Below are 22,999 nucleotides of genomic sequence, written 5' to 3'. Positions count from 1 at the left end.
ATTTATATAATTTGTATGGCTGCCCTCTCAACAATTGACTTTGAATGATGAACAATATTAAAGTAAAAAATTGCAGTAGTACAATTATTTAAATATACAGCAGCTGTGAAAATATATCCATAATCACTAATACAAATGAAAAATGGGTCCTTGCATACATTTGTAGCAACTGGCCCAGAGAAAGAGCCAGGCCTTTAGAACCTTATAAAAGAACAGCAAAGTATATACTGTATAACTGAAGAACATTCATGCACTAAGGATACTTGATTCTAAATTGATGAATGACCTGTACCAATAGCCAAATGTAGGTATTAAACCATGGGTGAGAGTATTGGGTCCTCTGACCCCCCCCCCAAAGTAGGGATTTCAGACTCAACCTCTCTCCCACCATTCTTACTGGAACTGGCCAACAGAAAGGAGGAGAACCCCTATAATGCTGTAGTAACCACTGTTATTCTCTATATCAGTCCAGAAGAATCCATGGCTGATGATATCAGAATCAAGGATGGTCGAGATGTCTGAATTACCCATAACTTAGTTTTGCCACAGATCATCAATAAGCACCATCAAGGCTGTCTTAATTCTATATTCTGGCCTGAATTCTGATTGAAAAGTATCCAGATAATCCATTTCCTCTAGAGTCATCTTTAATATGTAATTAGCATTATCTGCTTTTATTATTATTTTTTAGTTGTTCACTGTTTACCCTGTCCTTCCAAACAATGATTAGATTTACACTAACATTAAGTGGTTAAAATAAGTGGTTTGGTGCAGTGCATGAACTCAACTGGTATTTGGTATAGACTTGTTTAATGCATTAATAATAAAATCTATCTGGGATTGTTCTAATGATGTGCAGAATTTCCCAAATCTAGTTTGCTTTCAGTTTGTCATGTACTCAAATGACAATCTGTTCTTCAAATTTTATGGAAGTATTTAAATTGCTTATTTAAAAAAATAGATGCCATATGTGTTATTCCATTATGCATACTTTAACTTTCCTTTAGAAATGGGCAGTGAAATAAACACCAGCAGAGTTGAATTGCACATGTATTGCATGGAATGAATTCTTTTCTGGGAGATCATGCTATTCCTTTTGCAAAGTAATCTGTGGTGGATTTTACATTCCAGCAAGAATGTCTAATCTTCTCCTTGCAAATGCAATATTTTGAGTTTTACTGTTTTGGAATCCAGCCAATTGAAAATGTTCTGATGGAATTTTTCAAGTTAGGCTGGGTTTTTTTTTTTTCTGAGCTCAGCACAAAAATATGGTTTCTGTTTCATTCATACCCCAATAGATCAATGTTTGTTGCACAACAGTAATAAATGTGACTCGTGTAAGATGGGCACGGTGCAGAATACTTATGCTCCTTGTCTGAGCTTGATTGTTTTGTTGCAGACGTTTCATTATCAAATTAGGTAACATCATCAGTGCTGGAATAGAGTGAGGTTTGTGATGCATCCTCTTCTAAAAAGGTATCTAACCTTCCCTTTTGGATTACTATTGAGACAGTAATTGGTGAACAACTATAGAGCATTGTAGGGAAAACACCTTATCTGGACTCTTTTTCAAGCAGTATTCAGGCCTTGGCATCCAATGGAGAGGACTGTTTTGTTTTGTTTTGTTTTTATTAACTTTGTCAGAATATAGGGGAGAAGACAACTGTCCTGGTCCTAATGGAACTCTCAGGGGCCTCCCATGTCATTATTCATAATGCTGTTCTGGATTGCTTGTGAGAGTTGAGAATTAGGGGCATTATGTTGCAATGGTTCCACTCCTATCTGAGTACCATTGGTATAATATTTGTCTATGATTATGCAACTTGTTGGAACTGACTGACCTTGGCATATTTATCTGTCATTGCATAAATCTATCATTACAGTACATTCCTATCTGTTATGGAGTCTAGCATAGTCTGAAATACAGTGTATTATATTGAGTAGAATGTTTATAATTTTAATTTTTTTAAAAAAAGATCTAGGATGGATAATTAATTCACACATTTTTGTACCTTAATGCAGGCCCAGACTTCTGTTGCATCAAAGGCACCAACTATGAAACCTGCTGAAACAAAGGTATGCCTTCTAAAAAAGGTGGACAAGTCATTCTTGCAGTGGCATCTATTCAAGTGGGATTTTTTTTTATCAAGTCTTATAGTTGCAGCTGTCAATTTTTCCAAATTTTTAATAAAGAATGATGTCGTTGAGTGGGGTTGGGAACAAATATGAAACTAGTCTATCATTATTATTATATTTTTGCATAGATTAAGGTAATTGAGTTCTGCATATTAGAGTTCTGCATATTATTAATATGATCTTTGACATGATTTCTGCATTTAACTCATGGATCTGTTTGGTGAAAGTTTTCAGCTGTATTATGTTGGATGCACTATCACATTAATTCCTTTTAGGAAGGTTTATATGAGAGGATATTGCTATTAGCATTATTTAAGAATTTTTCTGGTTTATGGGACAGCATTTTTGCCATAATCTATCACTGACATAGGGAAATTACTATTTTCTTTCTGTCTTACTCTTCCCCCCAATCCTAAATTAAAGAAGAAATAATTTCATATAGTGACGTATGAGACAAACTGATCAATTTTTCAGAGCTTTTGTTACCATTTGGGAGTTTATCTGAACAAAAATGCTTATTTTAATTTTTTTAAATTAATTAATTCTATTTATAATAGCAAAATCATTTTAACTGATTTTGAAAATAAATTGGCCAAAGAAATATTGTCAAAAATGATATTGCAGCAAGGCAGGATGATCAATATATATATATATATATATATATATATATATATATATATATATATATATATATATATATATATATATAAAAATTACATTAAAAATTGAAGAATAGCGATTCCTGGGTACATACATTTCAGTAAAAAAGGAAAGCGATCACCAGGAAGTAAAACACCAAGGTTTTAATAAATAAAATCAAGCTTTCGATGGCTAACATCTGCCATCATCGTCAGGATACAAGCCAGTTAGTGAGGAAACCTGCTTAGGTTTAAACGGGTTCCATAGACATCTGCGCTTGGTTCCTCAACTTAATTATGAGCCAGAACCCAAGATTCTTTTGCTTTTAACATTTGTTGATCTTTATCAGATTGGTGCTCAAGTGGTCATCATATAAATAGACCAAGTGGCTGCTTTAATTATAGACTTAATGTGATAATTATAGACTTAACGTGATAACCACATAGGTTTAAAAAGATTGGGAGAGCCATCTACATTGTAGGATTGCTAAACAGTTAAAACCTGGACCTGCAGATATGTTCTTTCATTCATAGAAATAGATTTAGTGTTTTAATTGGCTCTTTGTGAAATATGTTTAACATAGGAACAAATGGAGCCACTGAAAAATACGATGAATAGTCAAGTTGGTCAAGCCAACTTTCAACTTCATAGAGCTTGTAGTTGAATCTGTTGTCACTGAAACTAGAGTTGAGTATCTTGTTTTACAAAGGACTTCTATTTTGTGTTCTCCTAATGTTTGGAGAAATAAATGAAGATTAACATAAATGTATATTTATCTTAGGCTTCATAATGCTTGGTTTACCTGTTTATAAAAAAGCAGCATGTTTGTTGGGGGAATAGTTATACTTTTCCTATATTACTGTAATTACTGAAGCTATTCTATTTTCAGGAAGCAAAAGTTAACATAATTTCTCAATGACATCTGCTTTCTTGTTTAATTAGGAATCACTCACATTTTTATACAATAGGCATCAATATTGCGAGTTCCTTAAATAGCATGAAGAAATTTTACAAGAAGATGCTACTACTATTTCTCCAAAACATAGTCAATAAGGTTAATCTTCTAGATACTTATATCATTAATTCTATCCCATGTGTATTGAATACCAATTATTCAAACACACATATAATTATTGTGTAGATAATATGGATTTATGGCCACAATCGGGATTGGAACTTTTATGCTAAATGATGCTATCATTAAATGAATGGCACCTGATTTTACAACCTTTTTTACTGTGATTTTACTGTAAGGAAATATGAATTCTCCCATTGACTTTGTTTGTTGGGAGCCCCATGGGAAGGTTGCTGATGGGGATCACGTGACCCCCAGGATGCTGCAACTGCTGTAAATACATGCTGCCAAGCATCTGAATATTGATCACATGGCTGTGAGGACACTGTGACAGTTGCAAGTGTGAGGGAAATGTCATGTCATTTTTTGACAGCGTCATAACTTTAAATGCTCATTTAAATGAATTGTAAATTGAAGTCTACCTGTATATGTTTGCCAGTATGTTTAGAGGTTTAGGTACTTGGGTTCAACGTATCTACAAATCAAAGCTCAAATTTTTTTAAAGCTTGCCACAGACTTAAACTTATAGTGTTTTATAGATAATGATGTAACAGTTTGCCACTTCCCATCAGTCATTGTTAAAAAGTCAAAGGTCAGCTAATCTTCAGGTGACACATTTTTCACGTTTGACTGAAATTTTGAAGGATGACGTATTTGCATTTAGCCTTATCCACAATTGTGTATGGTTATTCTCAGTGTCCAGTGGCATTATCAGTTTGTGTTTCCCAAACCACAGCTAGTTATGCAATATAATCATGTACAAATAAGATTGCTGTAGGTGGTACCTGCAAAATTCCAAGTAAGCGATAAAATTTAACAAATTACCCCATCTTAATAGGTCTGTATCCAAGGATAGTCGTCTGACTGTCTTATAAACAAGCAACTATAATTGTAATATGTAATCTGGAAGTGTTGCACAATAGTGGCATGTAAAATGATGGGGATGAAATACATTTGTGTGGCAATATAGGAGCCTGGAAAATTACTGCACTATATTATTTCCAAAGAAAATAATCAGGACTGAGATAGCATGATGGCTGCAAAATTCAAGAAGGACGTAGCACTAACAAAAAGAAAGTAGCTCTGTAATGGCATTTCTCAGAGAATAATCCTGGAAGGTACACTCACACTATTAGATGTATTCAGCAATCTTGTTCCTAGGATTAATGTGGAATTCAGCTTTCATCATTCTCAAATATGACTATTATATGACTATTTTCAAACCTGAACTCCCACCCCAATTAACCTAAATTATTCCCTGTCACCCAGCCTGTTACAATAAACTTTGCTTTGTTCTGCATACTCCTAAATTTTAAGATTGCTTGAATCTAGAATGGTATTGAGTCTATTGCATTATTTGTATTAAGGGCAAAAAAGAGATAAGGTATTTGTGTTTACTCATCTCCAGCCACAGCACAGAGAACAAAAAGTTATCTCCCCTCTCAAATAAATACAGTTGTTATACACATGAAACTTGGATGTTAAAAACAATGTTTTGGATTGGCCGAGATGTTCTTTCGTTGCTATTACATAGATTTGCTATTAAGCTGCAAGGGAACCTTCAGATGTTGCTGAACTACTATTTTATTATCCATCACTATTGTCATTATGGATGGGGTTGCTGGGGATTGTGATCAGCCAGATGTAGGATAAGATAGCTTTCATGTCTGCATGATGAAGGTAGAGTTTTGTTGAAAAATAAAGTATTGTTTTAGCTGAGCTCAGAAATGGCCAAATAAATATGAAAAAAGTCTTGCTAGTCGAAGAGCAATCTATCAACTAGCTTTCCACAGCTCAAATTATGCAATGCTAAATATTAAATAAAGCAACCATATTGAGTGTGACTGTTAATGCAATTCTCCACAAATAATTTATAAGTGAGTTCAACTGAGCTGACTGCATTTTCTCTAGTAAATGTTCATTGAACCACAGTCTAAATTCAAGAGAAATCATCAAGATAGAAACTAAAGAAAATAAACATTTCCCAGAATTGAAACAACAGAACCATGAGGCAGTATTAAATTGAACTGTTCAATGAACCTCAATATCTTGGTAACAAGTTCTTTTGGTTTTTTGGGGAGGGAAACAAGCATGCTTATAAGCAATATTTATAATCCAAAGCTATGTAGGGTTTGGGATATAATTCAGAAATTTATTTCATCCTTTGTTTTGAATGGTGAGCATTTAATGAGCTCATATAAAAGAAAAGGACCATGTCCTCTTGCCATACAGAAGTAGTTTAATACAATTAGAGGGCTGAAATTCCCCAGTTTTATTTGAGGATGGAAATAAAATGACATGTGTAATAATAATTAAAATAATCCATTTTTTGAAATCTTTTAGCCTTTCATTTTTTAAAATCAAGATGTTACTATCTCGCTACTTTCTTATACTTTTGTATAATTTTTATGAGTTTGCTGTGCTGAATGTTGTGCTTTCTATTATCATAGAAACATGTGGTAAAAAAGTAAAAAAAACCCTTTTACTATGACCATGGAATAAAAATTAAAACAAAACAGAGCTAGACTAGAATTGCTACATGGAGAGTGTTATAACAGGCTAGACTTAGTGCCCTCTGAAAGTTAGAGACAGTTATATGATATAACTATTTCACTGGCTAGTGAAGGGAGATCTGATTGTTCAAGAAAATGGTCCTGGGTAGAGGAACATTGGTACTGTTGGATTTCCTGATATTTAATATGTTGTTTAAATGCACTAAGTGTACACTCATAGGCCATAAGGGAACTCCTCCTTGGAGAGGCCAAAATGTTGGAGTTTTTGTGAAATAGTTCTAACCCATGTTGATTTATAATTTGTCCTCCATACGGAAAGCCTCAAACCTGTGGGAAAGAACATTAATTTCAGCCAGCGTGCTATAATGCAAGCACATGCACCTGTTTTGACCTTGGACATACTGTCTGTGTGTTTGTGCATAGTCAGGGGTATTGTGCACATTCAGCTATTTCACTGATAATCCCTTGCCTCTTTAATTGAGGATATTGTCATTCTGCATTTTCGGCAATGGCCTCACACACTCTATCATGTCAGAGTTGGCAAATATCCACTTCCAAGATGGGCCATGATGTCATTGACAAGAGGGCAAAACTTTTTATTCATTAACCCAGGGAAGATGTTGCATCTCATAGAATAAAATGATTTAAGTGTATTAATTATGTTTATGGTACTTTATACTCATGTACTCAGTAGAATTCTAGATTATCTAGATCTTTTATGTATCAATCTGGGGAATAAATGCACTTCTTTCAGTTGAAAGGACTTCCTTAGAAATCTTTGTACTCAAAAAACAGAAAAATCACCTCATCTACCTAATCTATAGTCTGTACATACATCAGGATTATTTCCAAAACTTGGGATCAAGTCTGATTTATTCCAAGTTATAGAGTAAGCAGATATGACACAGAGTTGTATATTTCTGGAATGAAATTAGGAAGAGAATGAAATAATTTTATCCTCTGCCTCCCCTTTTGCATCCACTATTTTTTTTAGAATTTCTAATTACCCAGAAAAGAGAGCCTAAAACCTTTTTTAAGGACAAACTTGACATTTATATGTATATATTGAAAAGAACAAGTTTTGCCATTACAAATAATATACAATAATTTTTAAAGATAAACATTCCTATTTGGAGAATAGAAATTGAGAAAACTCAGTGTGAGTTCAAATTCTGTTTCAGTCACTTCAGGAAACCATATCAGAAACCAGCCATAATGTTGTAGTTGGAACCAGTTGATAAATCAAAATAGTTATCTTAGCATCCACATTTGTCAAGGGAACAAGTCTATAGTTTGACTGTGCAGTGCTGTGGATTTAAAGGGGAAAAGGTGCTTCAGAGCATCAGAAGCCCTCATGTAACATTGGTCAAATTCCTTAATGCAATTAATTTTTTTATGGGAGACAATATGTTTACATTAAGGAGTTGCAACAAGTGGTACAATTGCCACTACGTCTTTCAAAAGATCTTTATTCTTTCAGTTTCAAAGTGCTTCATGGCCAAGGTGACCAACTTTTTTACAACAAAAAGGAGGACACATATAAATTGAAGCAAAAAATATCGTAAATAAAAGAAACATTGTATTTATTGCAACAATAATACAGAATACACTATAATATGATAAATGCATAATAAAAACATTTGTAACAATAACATTTTATATTGTAATTATGCTTACATGCCTATTAATTATTTAAATGAGTACTTTTCCATTGAATGAATATTTTTTGTCAATGTATCATTTTCTAACAATATATTGGAAATATTTGAACAAGAAATATCCTTCATATTGAATTTTATGGCAAGTGCTGCAGCTAGAGTATCAACATTCAATCTCGATTTCTCACTTGTCCAAAAATCTACATGGCTGGACTGCGTGGGGGTGGGCGGCGGAGGCAGGTGTTGTGAGCCAGGTGCTCCAGGATGGCCACGTAGGTGCGCAGGGTGAGGTGGTGGCAGCACAGATCAGCACTGCGTAGACCACCAGCTGGCTCGGCCCATGGAAGGTCAACTGCCTGCTGCGCCCCTGCCCACAGCCGCCCCGCCAGCACTGCTACCCTGCCGTGGAGAGCCGGCCCCGAGGCTCGCAAAGCACCAGCTGAGCCAGCTCTGGCCCTGCAGCCACCCCCCAACACCACTGCACACCCTGCGTATCCCCGTAGAGCTGGCCCCACGGCTCGCAAAGGCAAAGCACCAGCTGCCCCAGCTCCGGCCCTGCAGTTGCCCCCCCAGCCGCCTACCCCAGCACCACTGTCCACCCTGCGCATCCCCGTAGAGCCGGCCCCGCAGCTCGCAAAGCACCAGCCATGCTGGCTCTGGTCCTGCAGCCACCCCCCCAGCTGCCTCCCAGCACCACCGCCTACCCTGTGCATCCCTGTGTAGAACCGAACAGGGAAGATCAAGAGAAATTTACCAGTCCAGTCTCCTCCAGCTATCTGCGGAACTCAGTAAGAGATGGTGTAGTTGGGTAGCAGTGAGGGGTGCAAAGTTCCTGCAACTTGCACGTGCAAAGTTTGCCGCCCGGGTGTTTTGGCGCGCTCAGCAGCAATTCCTATTGGCTTTTGAAAGCCAATAGGGCAGTGGTTCTCAACCTTTTTAATGCCGTGACCCCCAACCGGTCGTAAATCGAGGACTACTCAACCGGTCGTAAGTCGAGGACTACTCAACTGGTGCAGCAGTTTGCAGAATGGGACTTTTGGCGGGCTCAGCAAGGCAGACAGCCTGGACAATTCCTATTGGCTTTTGAAAGCCAATAGAATTAGACTCTATTCAAGAGTCTATTCTATTGGCTTTCAAAAGCCAATAGAATAAAAGGGAGTAGCACAGCTAAGAAAAAGGGGAAAAAAATGGCGGACTGCGTTGTTTGGTGACCCCTGTGAAATGGTCATTCGACCCCAAATGGGGTCCCGACCCACAGGTTGAGAACCACTGCAATAGGGGGAGTAGCACAACTCAGACAACAGTTGAAAAAAAAAACATCAAAAAAAGGTCCCGCAACGCCTTCTGAGCATTCTATGAGTAAAAAAAGCCCTGCAGATAAGTCTTCAAATATAGAAAAAGAGGACATTTAGGAGGACATTTTCGAGGGAGGACAGAACTCCCAAAAGGAGGACAGTCCTCTCAAAAGGAGGACGGTATATGGAAAAGGAGGACATTTAGGAGGACACTTTTTGAAGGAGGACAGAACTCAAAAAAGGAGGACTGTCCTTCCAAAAGGAGGACGGTTGGTCACCTTATTCATGGCCCTAGTCAATAACTAGAATACATAATATGATCTTTGTCTAGCTTGGGAAGAGTTATAATGTTTGGCTAAATGACACATAGGAATAAGAATATTTTATTTTAAAAAACTTCAGTACATACTTCATAAGAATAAGAAATATACTTCATACTTTATAAGAATAAGAAATAGGAATCCTAGATATTTTTATATCAACCAACAGGGATATTTTGCTAGTACCCTTCCATACTTTTATCAATATAATTGTGTTCACCATTTCTTGAGGATAGAAAGTTGAGGTTAATAAGAAGTTTCCTTATAATTTGAGCAATTTCTTTCCAAGATCCTGAGTTTTTACTCCCAATACTAGGCTTCCTCAAGCCAACAACAGACACATGGAGTGGAATCCCAGAAAAGGAAGAGAAACAAGAAGAAGGTGATACAGACCCTGGATTGTGTGTGTTTATGCTTAATAATAACAGCTATCACATTGCCAGCATGTGCTCATTCATTAGTCCTTAACTAATACATTCTAGTTTATTTTTACCTTTTCTTTTATATGATCATGTTGCAATCTCTTCTCATGGCACAGCACACTTTGAAAATGTGTCATATAAATGCAGTCTAATAGTATTTCTTACCATTTAGTCTACTGTGCTCCATACATTGTGGTTAATATTTATGTCCTGGAGAATGATATAGCTGAGCTTTGGCAAATTTCTTCTTATCTAAAACACAAGAAAGCTAAGAGGTTTCTGCATTTTTGCTTGTTTTTGATAACTGCTGTACAATATTAAAATGTGTGGATGCATCAGAGAAAAGCTTTTATTCAAATTACAAAGAGGCTAGTTAATTGAAAGTATTATATAGAGTTTGAAGTGGACAATTTAACCTGTTGCTTATATAGATGCTTATATATGTGTTTAATATTTAAGCTGATATAAAAGCAATAGTAATTGGTCTAAATTCCATTTTCTGATTTGAATTTCTATTTTCCTTCTAATCCATGATTTAAATTATTCTCATAAATGCCACCCTAACATTGCATCATTCATTACCTAATATAATATATATAAATCTAATATATTTAGATTTCATTTCTTCATTCTGTTCTTGTGGCAGATGGTAAAAATTTTGTCTATGCACCATACAGTTGTTTTTGTACCATGCAGTTTTATTGTTTTTGACTTTTATTATGTATTTGTTATATATATTTATAATGTACATATGATTATGTGTATGTTGTTTTATTCTTGATTGTCAGCCATCCATAATTTGGTTAAGATAGATGGCTATATAAATGTTTTTAATATATAAATAAAAATAAACACAGGTTTGTCTAAGTCAATTAAATGATGCTCAAAATCATAGAAATAGTTTTTGGGCTTATTAATTGTAACTTTCTCACAAGAGATCCAGAGACTTTAAGTTATACACAGCTTACAGAAAATCTTCCTGCAGTAGCCAGTGAAAAATGTAAATTAAGTAATTATTTTTAGTTTTTTATTATTTGTACTGCAGGCAGCACAAAAATCAAAGACAGAACCTGAAAAAGTACTACAGGACAAAAAGGTAGGACAAAAAGCCTTTATTCTGAATGTGCATTAAATACATACAATATGATTTTTTTCTTTAAAAAAACACTCCTTTGGTTTGTTTCTATGTGTTTACCTGATTTTATTTTGTTCTTTTAACCTTCTCTTATTCATACTAAAGATATTTTTTCAACTGCATACAAACAGTTAGGATTAAAATTAGAAAAGCCAGTGCTGTGCCTTTTTCTAAGCTTGCATGGTAGCTCTGTGAGACCATGAAAATACATTTTTGAATGTAAGAGGTAGCAAATATGTTCCACCGGTAGTCAAATGCATATTGGGATTTGTTGCATTGCACAGTTTCTGTATGAACCCAGAAAATTCAGATACCAACCCACATTACCTTTTCTCCCATTTTGATTGGAACAGTTGCAGTTCTGGTTTTCAATAACCCTAACTTTAGTTATAATGATAAGCAGAGGGTTGTAAATTTGTTTTTTGAAACTGAGAGCCAATTTGACATAGTGATTAAGGAATCAGGCTAGAAACCAGGAGATTGAATTCTAGTCCAGCCTTAGGATAAAAGCCAGCTGGGTGACTTTGGACCAGCTGTTCTTTCTCAGCACAACCCACCTGACAGGGTTATTGCTGTGGGGAAAATAGGGGGAGAAAGGAGTATTAGGTATGTTCACCTCCTTGAGTTATTTATAAAAATAATAAAGGTGTGATTAAAAAAATTAAATAGTTGGAATTGTTTGAAAATATTTCTGTTATAGTTTTAAAAAGCTGTTTTCAAGAGAATGTTAATGTGTATTTGCAGACTTAATTGTTCTCTCCAGATGTACATATCTGTACTTCACCACAGTATCCAAATAAAGTAATTTTAAAGTTCACTGCTCTGAAATCAGCAGAATGTGGACCAAATAATATTAAAATATACAAGCATGTGTGTGTGTGTATCCATCCATCCATCCATCTATCTATCTATCTATCTATCTATCTATCTATCTATCTATCTATCTATACACACACACACACACACACACACACACACACACACAAACCTATTAAGAGGGCCAATCAGAATTAAATATAATTTAATATAATTATAACATAGTTTTAATATAATTATATAGTATAGTATAAATTAGGGTTTTACTTGATTGTCCTCAACTGTACAGTAGTCTTAATCTAGTTTAGGTTCTGGAAGTCATTAACAGTGTATAGAGCAGTAAAAAGGTTTCATCAGATTTCAGTATATGATTAAAAACTCACTGGACCATTTCAATGGTCCAATCTGTATTACTAAATAAAATAGAAGAATAAAAGAAAAGAAAAGAAAAAAATCAGTTACCAGTAGCTCTTTAATGTAATATAAAATTTCTTTGTTGCTATTTAATAATAATATTTTTGCTTCATAAATATAGCAACCCTATATCATTTAATGGAATTTATGTTTAGGCCTTAAGTGTACCAGGCAGAGAGCTAAGCTCTTAAGAAAGAATTAAATAGCAGAATAAATAATTTCTGTTTTGTATTGAAGCCTGTATAAACAATGTTATTTTAAACTATATAAAAATGAATGAGCTTATATTAATTTAACATATTTGATTATTCAGCTTTTAGGTATTTATTATCTTTAGAGAAATCTGATAATAATGGAAAGATAGAATGTAAATTATTATCCTACTCTTGAAGGATTGTGTCTATCTTAGTGGTGGGATTTATATTTTAATAATCAGGCAGGGGTACATGACTGTTTGAATACATCAGTTATAATATAATTATGTTAGAAGTTTTATGTCTACACAGTGTTGAAATTTGTACTTTGTGGGGAAAGTAATAATATTGACAATTATTTTGTTCATCATTCTGTCCTAGAATAAAAGTGAGTAAAAGAGGTTTGATTAAGTTTTCATATTACTGTGTGTACTATAGGCAGATGAATCTCAACCTGTCGATCCAATCGAAGGGAAGCAGAAAGATCCTGGAGGGGTAATTGATTTACATATTACGATAAAAATATTTTAAATGCAAATTAGTATAAACAGATGCATAAAAATTTAAAAATATATTTGTGCAGGCAAAAAGTCCAAGCAAAGATTCTTTAGGGAAGGAGCCTAAGCAACCAAGTTCGGGAAAAGAAGCCTCTGGTCAAGATGCCAAGTCAACACAGTTGGCATCAACTAAAAAAGCAAAGGTAAGGTGATTTTTTTCTAATGAAAATATTCAAGTAGCATTTGTTATGTTAAATTTATGATAGCCTACTCCAAAATGACACACTCCAGAAATGCTAAGACTTGTTTACTAGGATTCCTAACCAAAGGCTATGTTAAGTGGGAATCCTGAGAACTGAATTTTGTTAATCTGGAGAGCAACGTAATGAAAAAACTAGTAGAAAAGGAATCCCAAAGACTAAGAAGGACAAGTGAGGAGAAATGTATTACTACATAAATCACTTTGAAAATAACTTTCACCCTTTCTGCATTCTTAAAAACAGATAAGAATATATTTCAGATATGTAATTATGACCTGTTATAATTATGGTTGTGGGGGGGGGTTGTTCTTGTTGTACAAATGTCTGCAAAATAATAAGGCAATTTCAAGTACTTGGGTAATTTATATTGAAGATGAAACCTCATAGTTGGTCATTTTATTATATTACAAAATTGGCCAAAGCCCACTAGTGGGACATACTAGCCACTGTTCGATCCTGCCATAATAGCTGCATTGCAGCATTTTGCAATAACTCAGTCTGGATGTTTAAAAATGTACTTAAAAAACTTTACTGTGGAAATTTCAGAACAGAGTTTCCATTTAGTAATCATTGGTTAATATAAAAGTATTTTGTAAGGTTAGTGTATTAAATTGGGTTAGATCACATCCCTACTATGAGATTATTGAATTATTTAAGAAATGTTACTTTCCTTAACACCTCAGTTTTAATGAGGCACTGTATAGAATAGCATTGTGCATTGCCAATAAAATATTTTTTTCCTCTCAAATTTTTATTTGCATGGCTAGAATTACACTGTTGATCCTTTTATTAGGCAGTGTTCTAATGTTACTGTATCTCATAAACAATAAAATATTAATCAGAAATGAAAATACAGATAGTCCTTGACTTACAACCACAATTAAGCCCAACATTTCTGTTGTTAAGCGAAACATTTGTTAAGTGAATTTTGCCCCATTTCATGACCTTTCTTGCCCCAATTGATAAATGAATCACTGCAGTTGTTAAGTTAGTGACATAGCTTCCCCATTGACTTTGCTTGTCAGAAGGTTGCAAAAGGTGATCACATGACCCCAGGACACTGCAATTGTCATAAATACGAACCTGTTGCCAAGTGTCCAAATTTTGATCACATGACCTTTGGGATGCTACAATGAGTGTAAATGTGAAAAATTGTCTTACGTCACTTTATTCAATGCCGTTGTAACTTAGAATGGTCATTAAACAAACTGTTGTAAGTCAAGGACTACCTGTATGTGCAAGTTACATTTTTACAATAATTCTGAATTATGCTTGTAGTAAATAATTTTTATTTAAGACCAGTGTAAAATCATACTTGAATGACAATTTTTGCTTAGAATTAGGGCTGAGTGTACTTTGTATTGACTGATCTTACCTTTTTCTACCTTAGGCTAACACTGACAAGAAACCATTGGCTTCCAAGGTAGCTGTTGGCACAGCTGGAACAGTCACAGCTGCTGGCTTGACTGCTGCATCTGCAGAGGTGAGTTTAGTGGTAGTTAGTGGTGTGTGTATGTATAATTATGTACTAGCTCTGAGAAATACATTCTTGTTTTCAGACTAAAGAACATAAATTGGTATCTCCTGTTCCAGTTACTGCAGGCAGTAAACCAGCAGAAAAGGTAAATAAAAGGTTTACTTGCTATGTATTCTACTGCTGTATTATTATCTTTTAAAGAACCATTTTAAAAGTAGCTAGCCAGCATGGATAATCTTGATATTCTTTTAAATATGCACAATCAGCTTTATTTCAATCTGTAATTTCCCCATCATTACTATGGTGACTCCTGACTCCTGAGAAAATAAAATTTAGAGCTATATTGTACTACATATACAAATGTTCAGCAAGTATTGCGGGCCCAATTGGCAAAGGAAAACTCAGGATCATGTATAGGTTGGAAACATGTGGAAGAGTCCTTCATCCTACAGTGGATAGACAATGGCTAAAATAATGATGATAATGATGATGGATGATGATGATGATGGCTATGGTGATAATAATGATGATACAAATGTACACTTGTATATGTGCCACATGCACACTTGAATAATCAAGTGTGTATGTGGCACATATAATCTCTTACTGCCCTGACTGGAAGGTTTTGTCCATCCTTTTGTCTTTTTAAGCTGCTTGACTCATGAATGATCTTTCTCTCACTTTAAATCTTTGCCGTTTTGCTTGCTTGCATTTGAGTAATTTTTCTGTTTGTCTATAAATCTCTCCTTGAGATCCTTTTTAGACCTCAAGTTCTTTACTAAACTATCCACTTCCTTTTCTTTTTCCTAGTCATTTCTTTTAGGCGTGGCCTCTCTGAGTCAAGCTTACTGTTACATCAAGCAGAGTCCCTATGCCTGTATTATCTTTGTCTCTAGACAGCTGTCTTCTTGTACTCAAAACACCACACTTTTTATATATTTTCAAATTCAACATTTCTTTCTTCCTCTTACCTCTTCAGGGTGATCTTCCTCCTCCATTCCAATTTTTCTAAAGATTTCCTTTTTTGTATACTAAAGAGCTCCTTATTTGATCCTATGATCCAACTGTCTTATTTTACAAGTTATTCCAGCATTTGCCTGCATTTTCAAGTCCTATTTCCTACATTCCGCTAATTTCAATATCTAGATATCTGGATTTCTAGCAGCTAAGTTATTTATTTCCTTTATTTGCAAGTCTCTATCATATTGCCCAGATTATTTCTCTAATGTTAAAATATATCCTGGGTTACATAAACTATAATTTTAGATACTAATATTTCACTGAAATCTTTTAGAATTTAGATAATATGTTGTTAGATTTTACTGCATTGGTTTTATATATTTGATTATAATAATTTTAAGCTATATTTACTAAATAATATATTAACATAGAATGTTATAGTAGTCACCTACTCCATGTCAGTGCTATATATTATTAAAAAAAATGTCTCCCTAGTCTGATTTAGATACTGCCTTAGATGATTTAATAGATACACTTGGAAGTCCTGAAGAAAATGAACCACCTGCTCCACTATATACTGGACCAGAAGTTTCGGTATGGGATTTCTTCTATAAAAACCTTATGCAGGAAGCCTGCATTTTTATAATTACATTTTATAAATTTGCATGTAAATAAAAGTTTTGTTTTCCCATGTGACATCCTTGAACATTAGTGTATGCCTCTCTATTATGCATGTTTCAAGTTTTTAAACCACATTGAAGCCTGGATTAGCTTAACTGTGGTGTTTTCTTTCCTATTTCCATTATGGGAGGGATTACTCCTTCATTTTTTATTTTGTGTTGCTTATCAGTATATTGTGATCATTTTGTTTTAATTCAGTTGTTAAGTCCAAATGTCCAGCTTGCTTCCATGGGAATAGGTCTAGGTGAAGTGACTGAAAAGAATTTTCAGAATGCACACATTTACTTAACATAGTGTGTGTGTGTGTGTGTGTGTGTGTGTGTGTGTGTGTGTGTGGAGACTTTTTGCTCAGTTTCTGAGTAGAATAAAGTTATCAACAGTTATAGAACAGCAAAGAGAGAGAACTATTTCAGACAATAATGTTTGGAAATATATCTATGCTTAGGAACTTTCCTCCGTCTGTAATCAAAATGCAGGAGAAAGAAGGTTTGGATATTAACAAACTCTGTACTGTGAATTAATCTAACCATCATTAATATATAACTGGGTAGATTAATGTTTTTTTATTATTCACGTAGTCAGATAAAAAGAAACTAATAATGGAATCTCAAGTATGGAAGAAGAATAATCATTTACTGACCTCTAAGTAAAGGATTTTTTTAAAAAAATGATAGTGAGTTTATTTCCATTTCCAATTATTAATCCTAATCATTAAATTATCCTGATAATTATCACCCAGAATTGAACCAACAGAACCATGAGGCAATATTAAATTGAACTGTTCAATGAACCTCAGTGTCTTGGTAACAAGTTCTTTTGGTTTTTGGGGGAGGGAAACCAGCGTGCTTATAAGCAACATTTATAATCCAAAGCTATGCAGGGTTTGGGATATGATTCAGCAGTTTATTTCATCCTTTGTTTTGAATGGTGAGAATACAATGAGCTCATATTAAAAAAAAAAGGACTATGTCCTCTTGCCATACAGAAGTAGTTTAATACGATTAGAGGGGTGAGATTCCAATTATATTTGAGGATGGAAATAAAATAGCATATGTATCCAAATAATATTCCATTTTTTTAAAAAAAAATCTTTTAGCCCTTCATTTTTTAAAATCAAGATATTACTACCTCCATTTTTACTCTTTTATACTTTTGTATAATTATTATCAGTCTGCTGTGCTGAATGTTGTGCTTTCTTATATTTTTCTATTATCATAGAAACATGTGGTAAAAGGGTAAAAAAGTTAAAAAGTAAAAAAAAAACTTTTCCCATATTGTCAATCCAATTCAATCTTTTACTATGACCATGGAATAAAAATTAAAACATTAAAACAAAACAGAGCAAGACATAATAGGGTATTACAATTAATGATGGATCACGAATGGGTCACAGAATCTGCCTAATTTTACAGACAATATAGCAGAATTTAGGTACAAAGAAACTGTATCCTACTGATCTGACAGTAAAAGCTGTACATAAAAGAGATCAGATTTTCCTTGTAAGGCAAGGAGTTATAAAATGAGTCTGTAGGTCCTTGTATAGGGTGCAATATAGTAGGGAGTGAGCTGTGGTTTCAATGACCCATTGTCCACAGGGCACAATCTCAGTTCATATGGGACTTTTTAAAAATCAGCTCACCAGAACTGCTACAAGGAGAGTGTTATACCAGGCTAGAGTTAGTGCCCTCTGAAATTTAGACAGTTACATGATATAACTCTCTCACTGGTTAGTGAAGAGAGATCTGATTGTTCACGAAAATGTTCCTGATAATTATCATCTCCTACCAGATGGTATGTTATTTTAAAACCTAGCATGTTTTAAGTATTAGGTAAAATATTATCTAATTTGTCTTATTAAAATGAACTGCAGTTCTCAATTATTAGGTAATTGAGGTAAACAGATGTGTCCTGTACAATAGTGATAGAATAAGAGAACAGAAAAGACATTTGCAGATGTAGACAACAGCTTGTATTGATTTTTAATTTTATTATTATTATTATTATTATTATTATTATTATTATTATTATTATTATTATTATTATTATTATCCTTCCATAAGCATAGTCATTTTTACCAAATATTAGGGATATATCTACTTTGCGTAGATAACTAACTAGTGTTAAAATGAAATTAAAATTATATTTTTCTTAATAAATTGGAATCTTACGGAAATATCTTTTATGTAACTATGAATTAATTATATAGCTCAAGAATAAAATGTAACTTTTCCTTTGATGTAGGACCCAATGTCGTCCTTAAAAATAGAAGAGTTGGGCAAACGGGAGAGCACAATTCCTCCAGAATACAGGAAATTATTGGAGGTATAAACTACTCAGTGTTATGTTTCAGCCATTTTCTATAAGGCACATTGCTTAAAATATCATCACAAACATACCTTTCTTTTTCAGAGTAAAGGTGATAAAATAACTTCTCCATCAGTTGCAGTGGGAGAATTACAGGTATGGTTAATTTGTTCAGCGCAAAATGTGAACATAGAAAATTATTACTGTTCTTTACATATAAAGTTATCCATGTTTTTTTCAAACACAAAACAAATAAATAGGTTTAGACACCTATACTAGGACCATGCAATGGTTTGAATTTAATCTCTAATTGATGATCTGGAGCACACGGTATTTGCAACATCTTAAAAAGTTTGGGTTATTCTGAGAAAAGATGCTTCTGTTTTAGGATGTTGCAGTGAGCTACTCCAAAACACCTGAAAATTGAATCTAATATTTAATCACAGAGAAATTTGTTGGGATGCAACCAATTTACTATATATAAATAGTCCTGATCTTATACAAGTGACTAACTCAAACAACTAGAAATGTGCAGGTTTAAATGAATTGTTTGACACATAAAAGTGAATGGTATTATTTTTGTTGAATTCAATGAATAATCTCTAGAATTTGATACAGAATGTTATATAGAAAAGGTTTTGTACTTTGAGTCGTATAAATACAGTGATTTTTGTATATGGACAAGAATTGTGGATTCAGACTATAAGGTGTGCCTTTTTCATTTCTAATATAAAATATATGGGGCATAGTCATCGAATAAAATTCAGAATTCCTTTTAATGCTGTAATTATATTTCAAAATCTTTTGCTAAGTTAAGACATGTTGGTGACTAATTCCAGAAAAAAATCAGTCAAGGCAATCAAGGTCACGTGAAGTATTAATACCACTTTACAATGCCTTGGTAATACTGCAACACTTGGAATACTGCATCCAGTTTTGGTCACCACGATGTAAAAAAGATGTTGAGACTCTAGAAAGAGTACAGAGAAAAGTAACAAAGATGATTAGGGGACTGGAGACTAAAACATATAATGAACAGTTGCTGGAATTGGGTATGTCTAGTTTAATGAAGAGAAGGATGAGGGGGGACATGATAGCAATGTTCCAATATCTCAGGGGCTGCCACAAAGTAGAAGGAGTCAAACTGTTCTCCAAAGGACCTGAAGGCAAGATAAGAAACAATGGATGGAAACTAACCAAAGAGAGAAGCAACCTAGAACTAAGGAGAAATTTCTTGACAGTTAGAACAATTAATCAGTGGAACAACCTGCCTCCAGAAGCTATGAATGCTCCAACACTGGAAGTTTTTAAAAAGAGACTGGACAGCCATTTGTCCGAAATGGTATAGGGTTTCCTGCCTGAGCAGGGGATTGGACTAGATGACATCCAAGGTCCCTTCCATCATTATCATCTTCATCATCATCATTATTGTTCTGATAGAATGTAAGGGGAGATTATAATGTTTTTTTCTGTTAAAATTCTGTTGGAATGGATTTTTTAAACAAATAAATAGTAATTTTGGAAAAAAAGGTAGATTCCCAGCTTATGTTCAAATAGTAGCTATCTTTTCAGAATAATTTTGGAAGAATCAGGAAAAAAACCCCTCTGGTGTTTTAATAGTCAGTTCCTCTTCAACTCTATAATCACAGTTGCTGAATTCACTTATTGTGCTAAATTATAATGTTGCTTTGTTTTTGCCATTGCATGACCTCCATTTTGGATTAATATAGGTTGATTTACAACCACAATTGGCACCAGAATTTCCATCGTAAACCATAAGTCAAGTTGGACCCAATTTTATGACAATTTGATGGTGGCCATTAAGCGAATAACCATGGTTGTTAAATAGATCATGTGGCTGTTAAGCAAATCCAACTTCACAATGGATGGCTTTCTCTAATGAGGGGAAATTGGCAAAAAAAAAAAAGGTTGCAAATTGGGATTATATGAATGCAGGAGGCTGCAACAGGTTGTTGTAAGCTGGCCTGCCAAGTGCTAATGCTGGTTGTAAGTCACTTTTTTCCTAGGCTATCATAACTTTAAATTGTCATTAAACAAATGGTCTTAAGGCAAGAACTATCTGTATTTTATTTGAATCATGGCATTAAATAAAACACTCTCAATATTATGTGTGAATGTAATCACTGAACAGCAAAGAACTGCTAGAAAAGCAAGCCGTTGTAAAACTCAATTGCAAATCATCTTTTTTTCCCCTTTTTGCCTTCCCTTTTGATGTTAGTGCTTCTATTAATAGAGAATGATGGGTGTTTCCATATTAGAAATTGGCTAATTTGGCTATGTAGTATTTGCATTAAAATACATGGTGCCCATAACCTGTAAAGAGCTGTTGGGTAACTTGTATAAGTCTAACCCAGTTTATGTTTTCATTTAGCCAACAATGACAGACGATGATCTTGCAGATGCTCTGGCATCTGATTTCACTTGCACTACTATACCATCTGCTGGAGAAAAGGAAGTCAGGCCAAAAGAGGTATTGGGTTACTGTCTTTTAAAGGAATATTGCCAAGCTTGAAATATCCATTTACAAAGATAGTTTTAATACATTGCTTTAGCAATAGCAATACATTTAAATTAATATATTTCTTTCAATATGTTACACTAATTAATACATTAATATTAATTTAATACTTTGCTTTTATAATTTATGCCAATACATTTTATGTTTATATTTATTTATTATATATTTATATTTTTGTGCTGTAAGCCTGCAACAAAAAATGAGCTTTTACAAGCCCATACTACAACATCAGTCAGCAGTTCAGCTCCTCCCAAAGAGAAGAAACCAAAATTGGAAGAGGTAAATATGTTACTGTTCTATATTAAATGCTCTGATACTCAAAAATAGATGCACAAAATTATTATGACCAAGGATTTTGGAAGGCTGCTATAAAAATTAGGTAACAAAAACTGTTCCAGTCCTTATTATACATGTTCAAACTGTATCATGAGAATTTGTATTGAAACATATTAATAGAACTGAATTTAAACTTCATTCATTGAATGAGCCTTTCCAACTGAAGAAAATATTTTCATTTTTGCAGCTTTTTTCATTCAGTATTTTTCAAAATGCTTTTAAAATGAGGACTTTATTGGGTTTCATCTTAATGGGGCCCATCCAATAGAAGGATGACTGTGGCTTTAGGTGAGAAAATTTCAGTAGTCTACAGCACATTATGAGCCTTTGAACAATTTGAGGTATATAGCTCTAATCTGTAGCTGATATTTAAAAGAGGTTAAGATTTTATTTGAAAATACAGATAATGCATATATAAAATATATATCCTTTAGTTGCCAAAAGATCTCAAACACATGTATGTTTGAATTTCAGATGTGAAATCAGAACGTGATTTCATGCTCTGCCAAAATGATCAGTAGTTTTCACTGCGGCTTTTATTGGGCATGACTTCTATTTTTTCTTTCTGCCTGTGTTAAATATTGCACTATAATTATCCCGAATGTTTACTGAGGCACAGGATCACAAGCAATTTATAAAAGCATATTAGGATCCCATTAATCTACTATCTAATAAGTATAGCTGAATAATAAGTATAGCTGGAAAGAACATGTTTGTCACTTTACCTAGAATGTGGCAATAATTAATTTATGGTTTCCCCCCTTTTTTATTGAAATAAACAAGGATTAATTTTCCTGAGACTTCTCATAATTGTTTCTTGTATAAATCACTCTACTTTCCTGAACTCACAATTGTTATACTACAACTAAGTCTTCAGCCAAGTTTCAAAATTCATGGTGGATTTATTATTATTATGGCTGAGGCGCCTGTATTATTATAGATTACTTGAAATTCAATATTAACTACAAAAAAAGAGACTGTGCAAGCCAGCCCAAGGCAATTGCCCTGTAATGGAAAAGTGCATAATTTGCCATCCTGTATTCAAATGTTTTAGCTATCAGGTCTAGATTATACTATAAAACAATTGCTGAAAAATCTGAATTGTCAATACAGCATTATGTCCAATAATTCCAGTATATGTATAGATATAAGGAATCGCCTGTATTATTATTTGCATTTTGGCTTTATAATTTAGGTGACAATTAGTGATAGTGCCCTGGATGCTCTTGGGGACACACTTGGTATGGCAGAACCTGAACCTGAAGAAGATACTAGTTCCTTCGTTGAAGTTGAAGAGGTAAATCTGTGCTATAAACATTTTGAGAAAC

The 22,999-nt window shown here is 33.9% G+C and overlaps 1 protein-coding gene across 6 annotated transcripts in view; it reads left to right on the top strand.

The window, feature by feature from the left end:
- Positions 1-22,999, top strand: part of CAST (calpastatin) — an 82,581-nt gene that overhangs the window by 37,978 nt on the left and 21,604 nt on the right. For 4 of the 6 annotated variants that reach the window (XM_039340418.1, XM_039340421.1, XM_039340419.1 and 1 more), the window contains 13 exons: positions 2,023-2,076; positions 9,953-10,018; positions 11,104-11,154; positions 13,056-13,112; positions 13,201-13,317; positions 14,765-14,857; positions 14,934-14,996; positions 16,307-16,405; positions 18,734-18,814; positions 18,902-18,952; positions 21,189-21,287; positions 21,522-21,614; positions 22,867-22,968. In XM_039340418.1, coding sequence (XP_039196352.1) covers positions 2,023-2,076; positions 9,953-10,018; positions 11,104-11,154; positions 13,056-13,112; positions 13,201-13,317; positions 14,765-14,857; positions 14,934-14,996; positions 16,307-16,405; positions 18,734-18,814; positions 18,902-18,952; positions 21,189-21,287; positions 21,522-21,614; positions 22,867-22,968 — 1,026 coding nt within the window. The remainder of the gene's footprint in view (positions 1-2,022; positions 2,077-9,952; positions 10,019-11,103; positions 11,155-13,055; positions 13,113-13,200; positions 13,318-14,764; positions 14,858-14,933; positions 14,997-16,306; positions 16,406-18,733; positions 18,815-18,901; positions 18,953-21,188; positions 21,288-21,521; positions 21,615-22,866; positions 22,969-22,999) is intronic. The other 2 variants (XM_039340420.1, XM_039340423.1) reach the window with 1 other exon arrangement.

The sequence above is a fragment of the Crotalus tigris genome, unplaced genomic scaffold (assembly GCF_016545835.1).
Source record: "Crotalus tigris isolate CLP2741 ecotype Arizona unplaced genomic scaffold, ASM1654583v1 scf7180000017744.3724543626:3957646, whole genome shotgun sequence".
Classification (NCBI taxonomy): Eukaryota; Metazoa; Chordata; class Lepidosauria; order Squamata; family Viperidae; genus Crotalus; species Crotalus tigris.
Note: the sequence above shows the minus strand (reverse complement) of the source record. Positions and strands in the feature narration are given on the sequence as shown.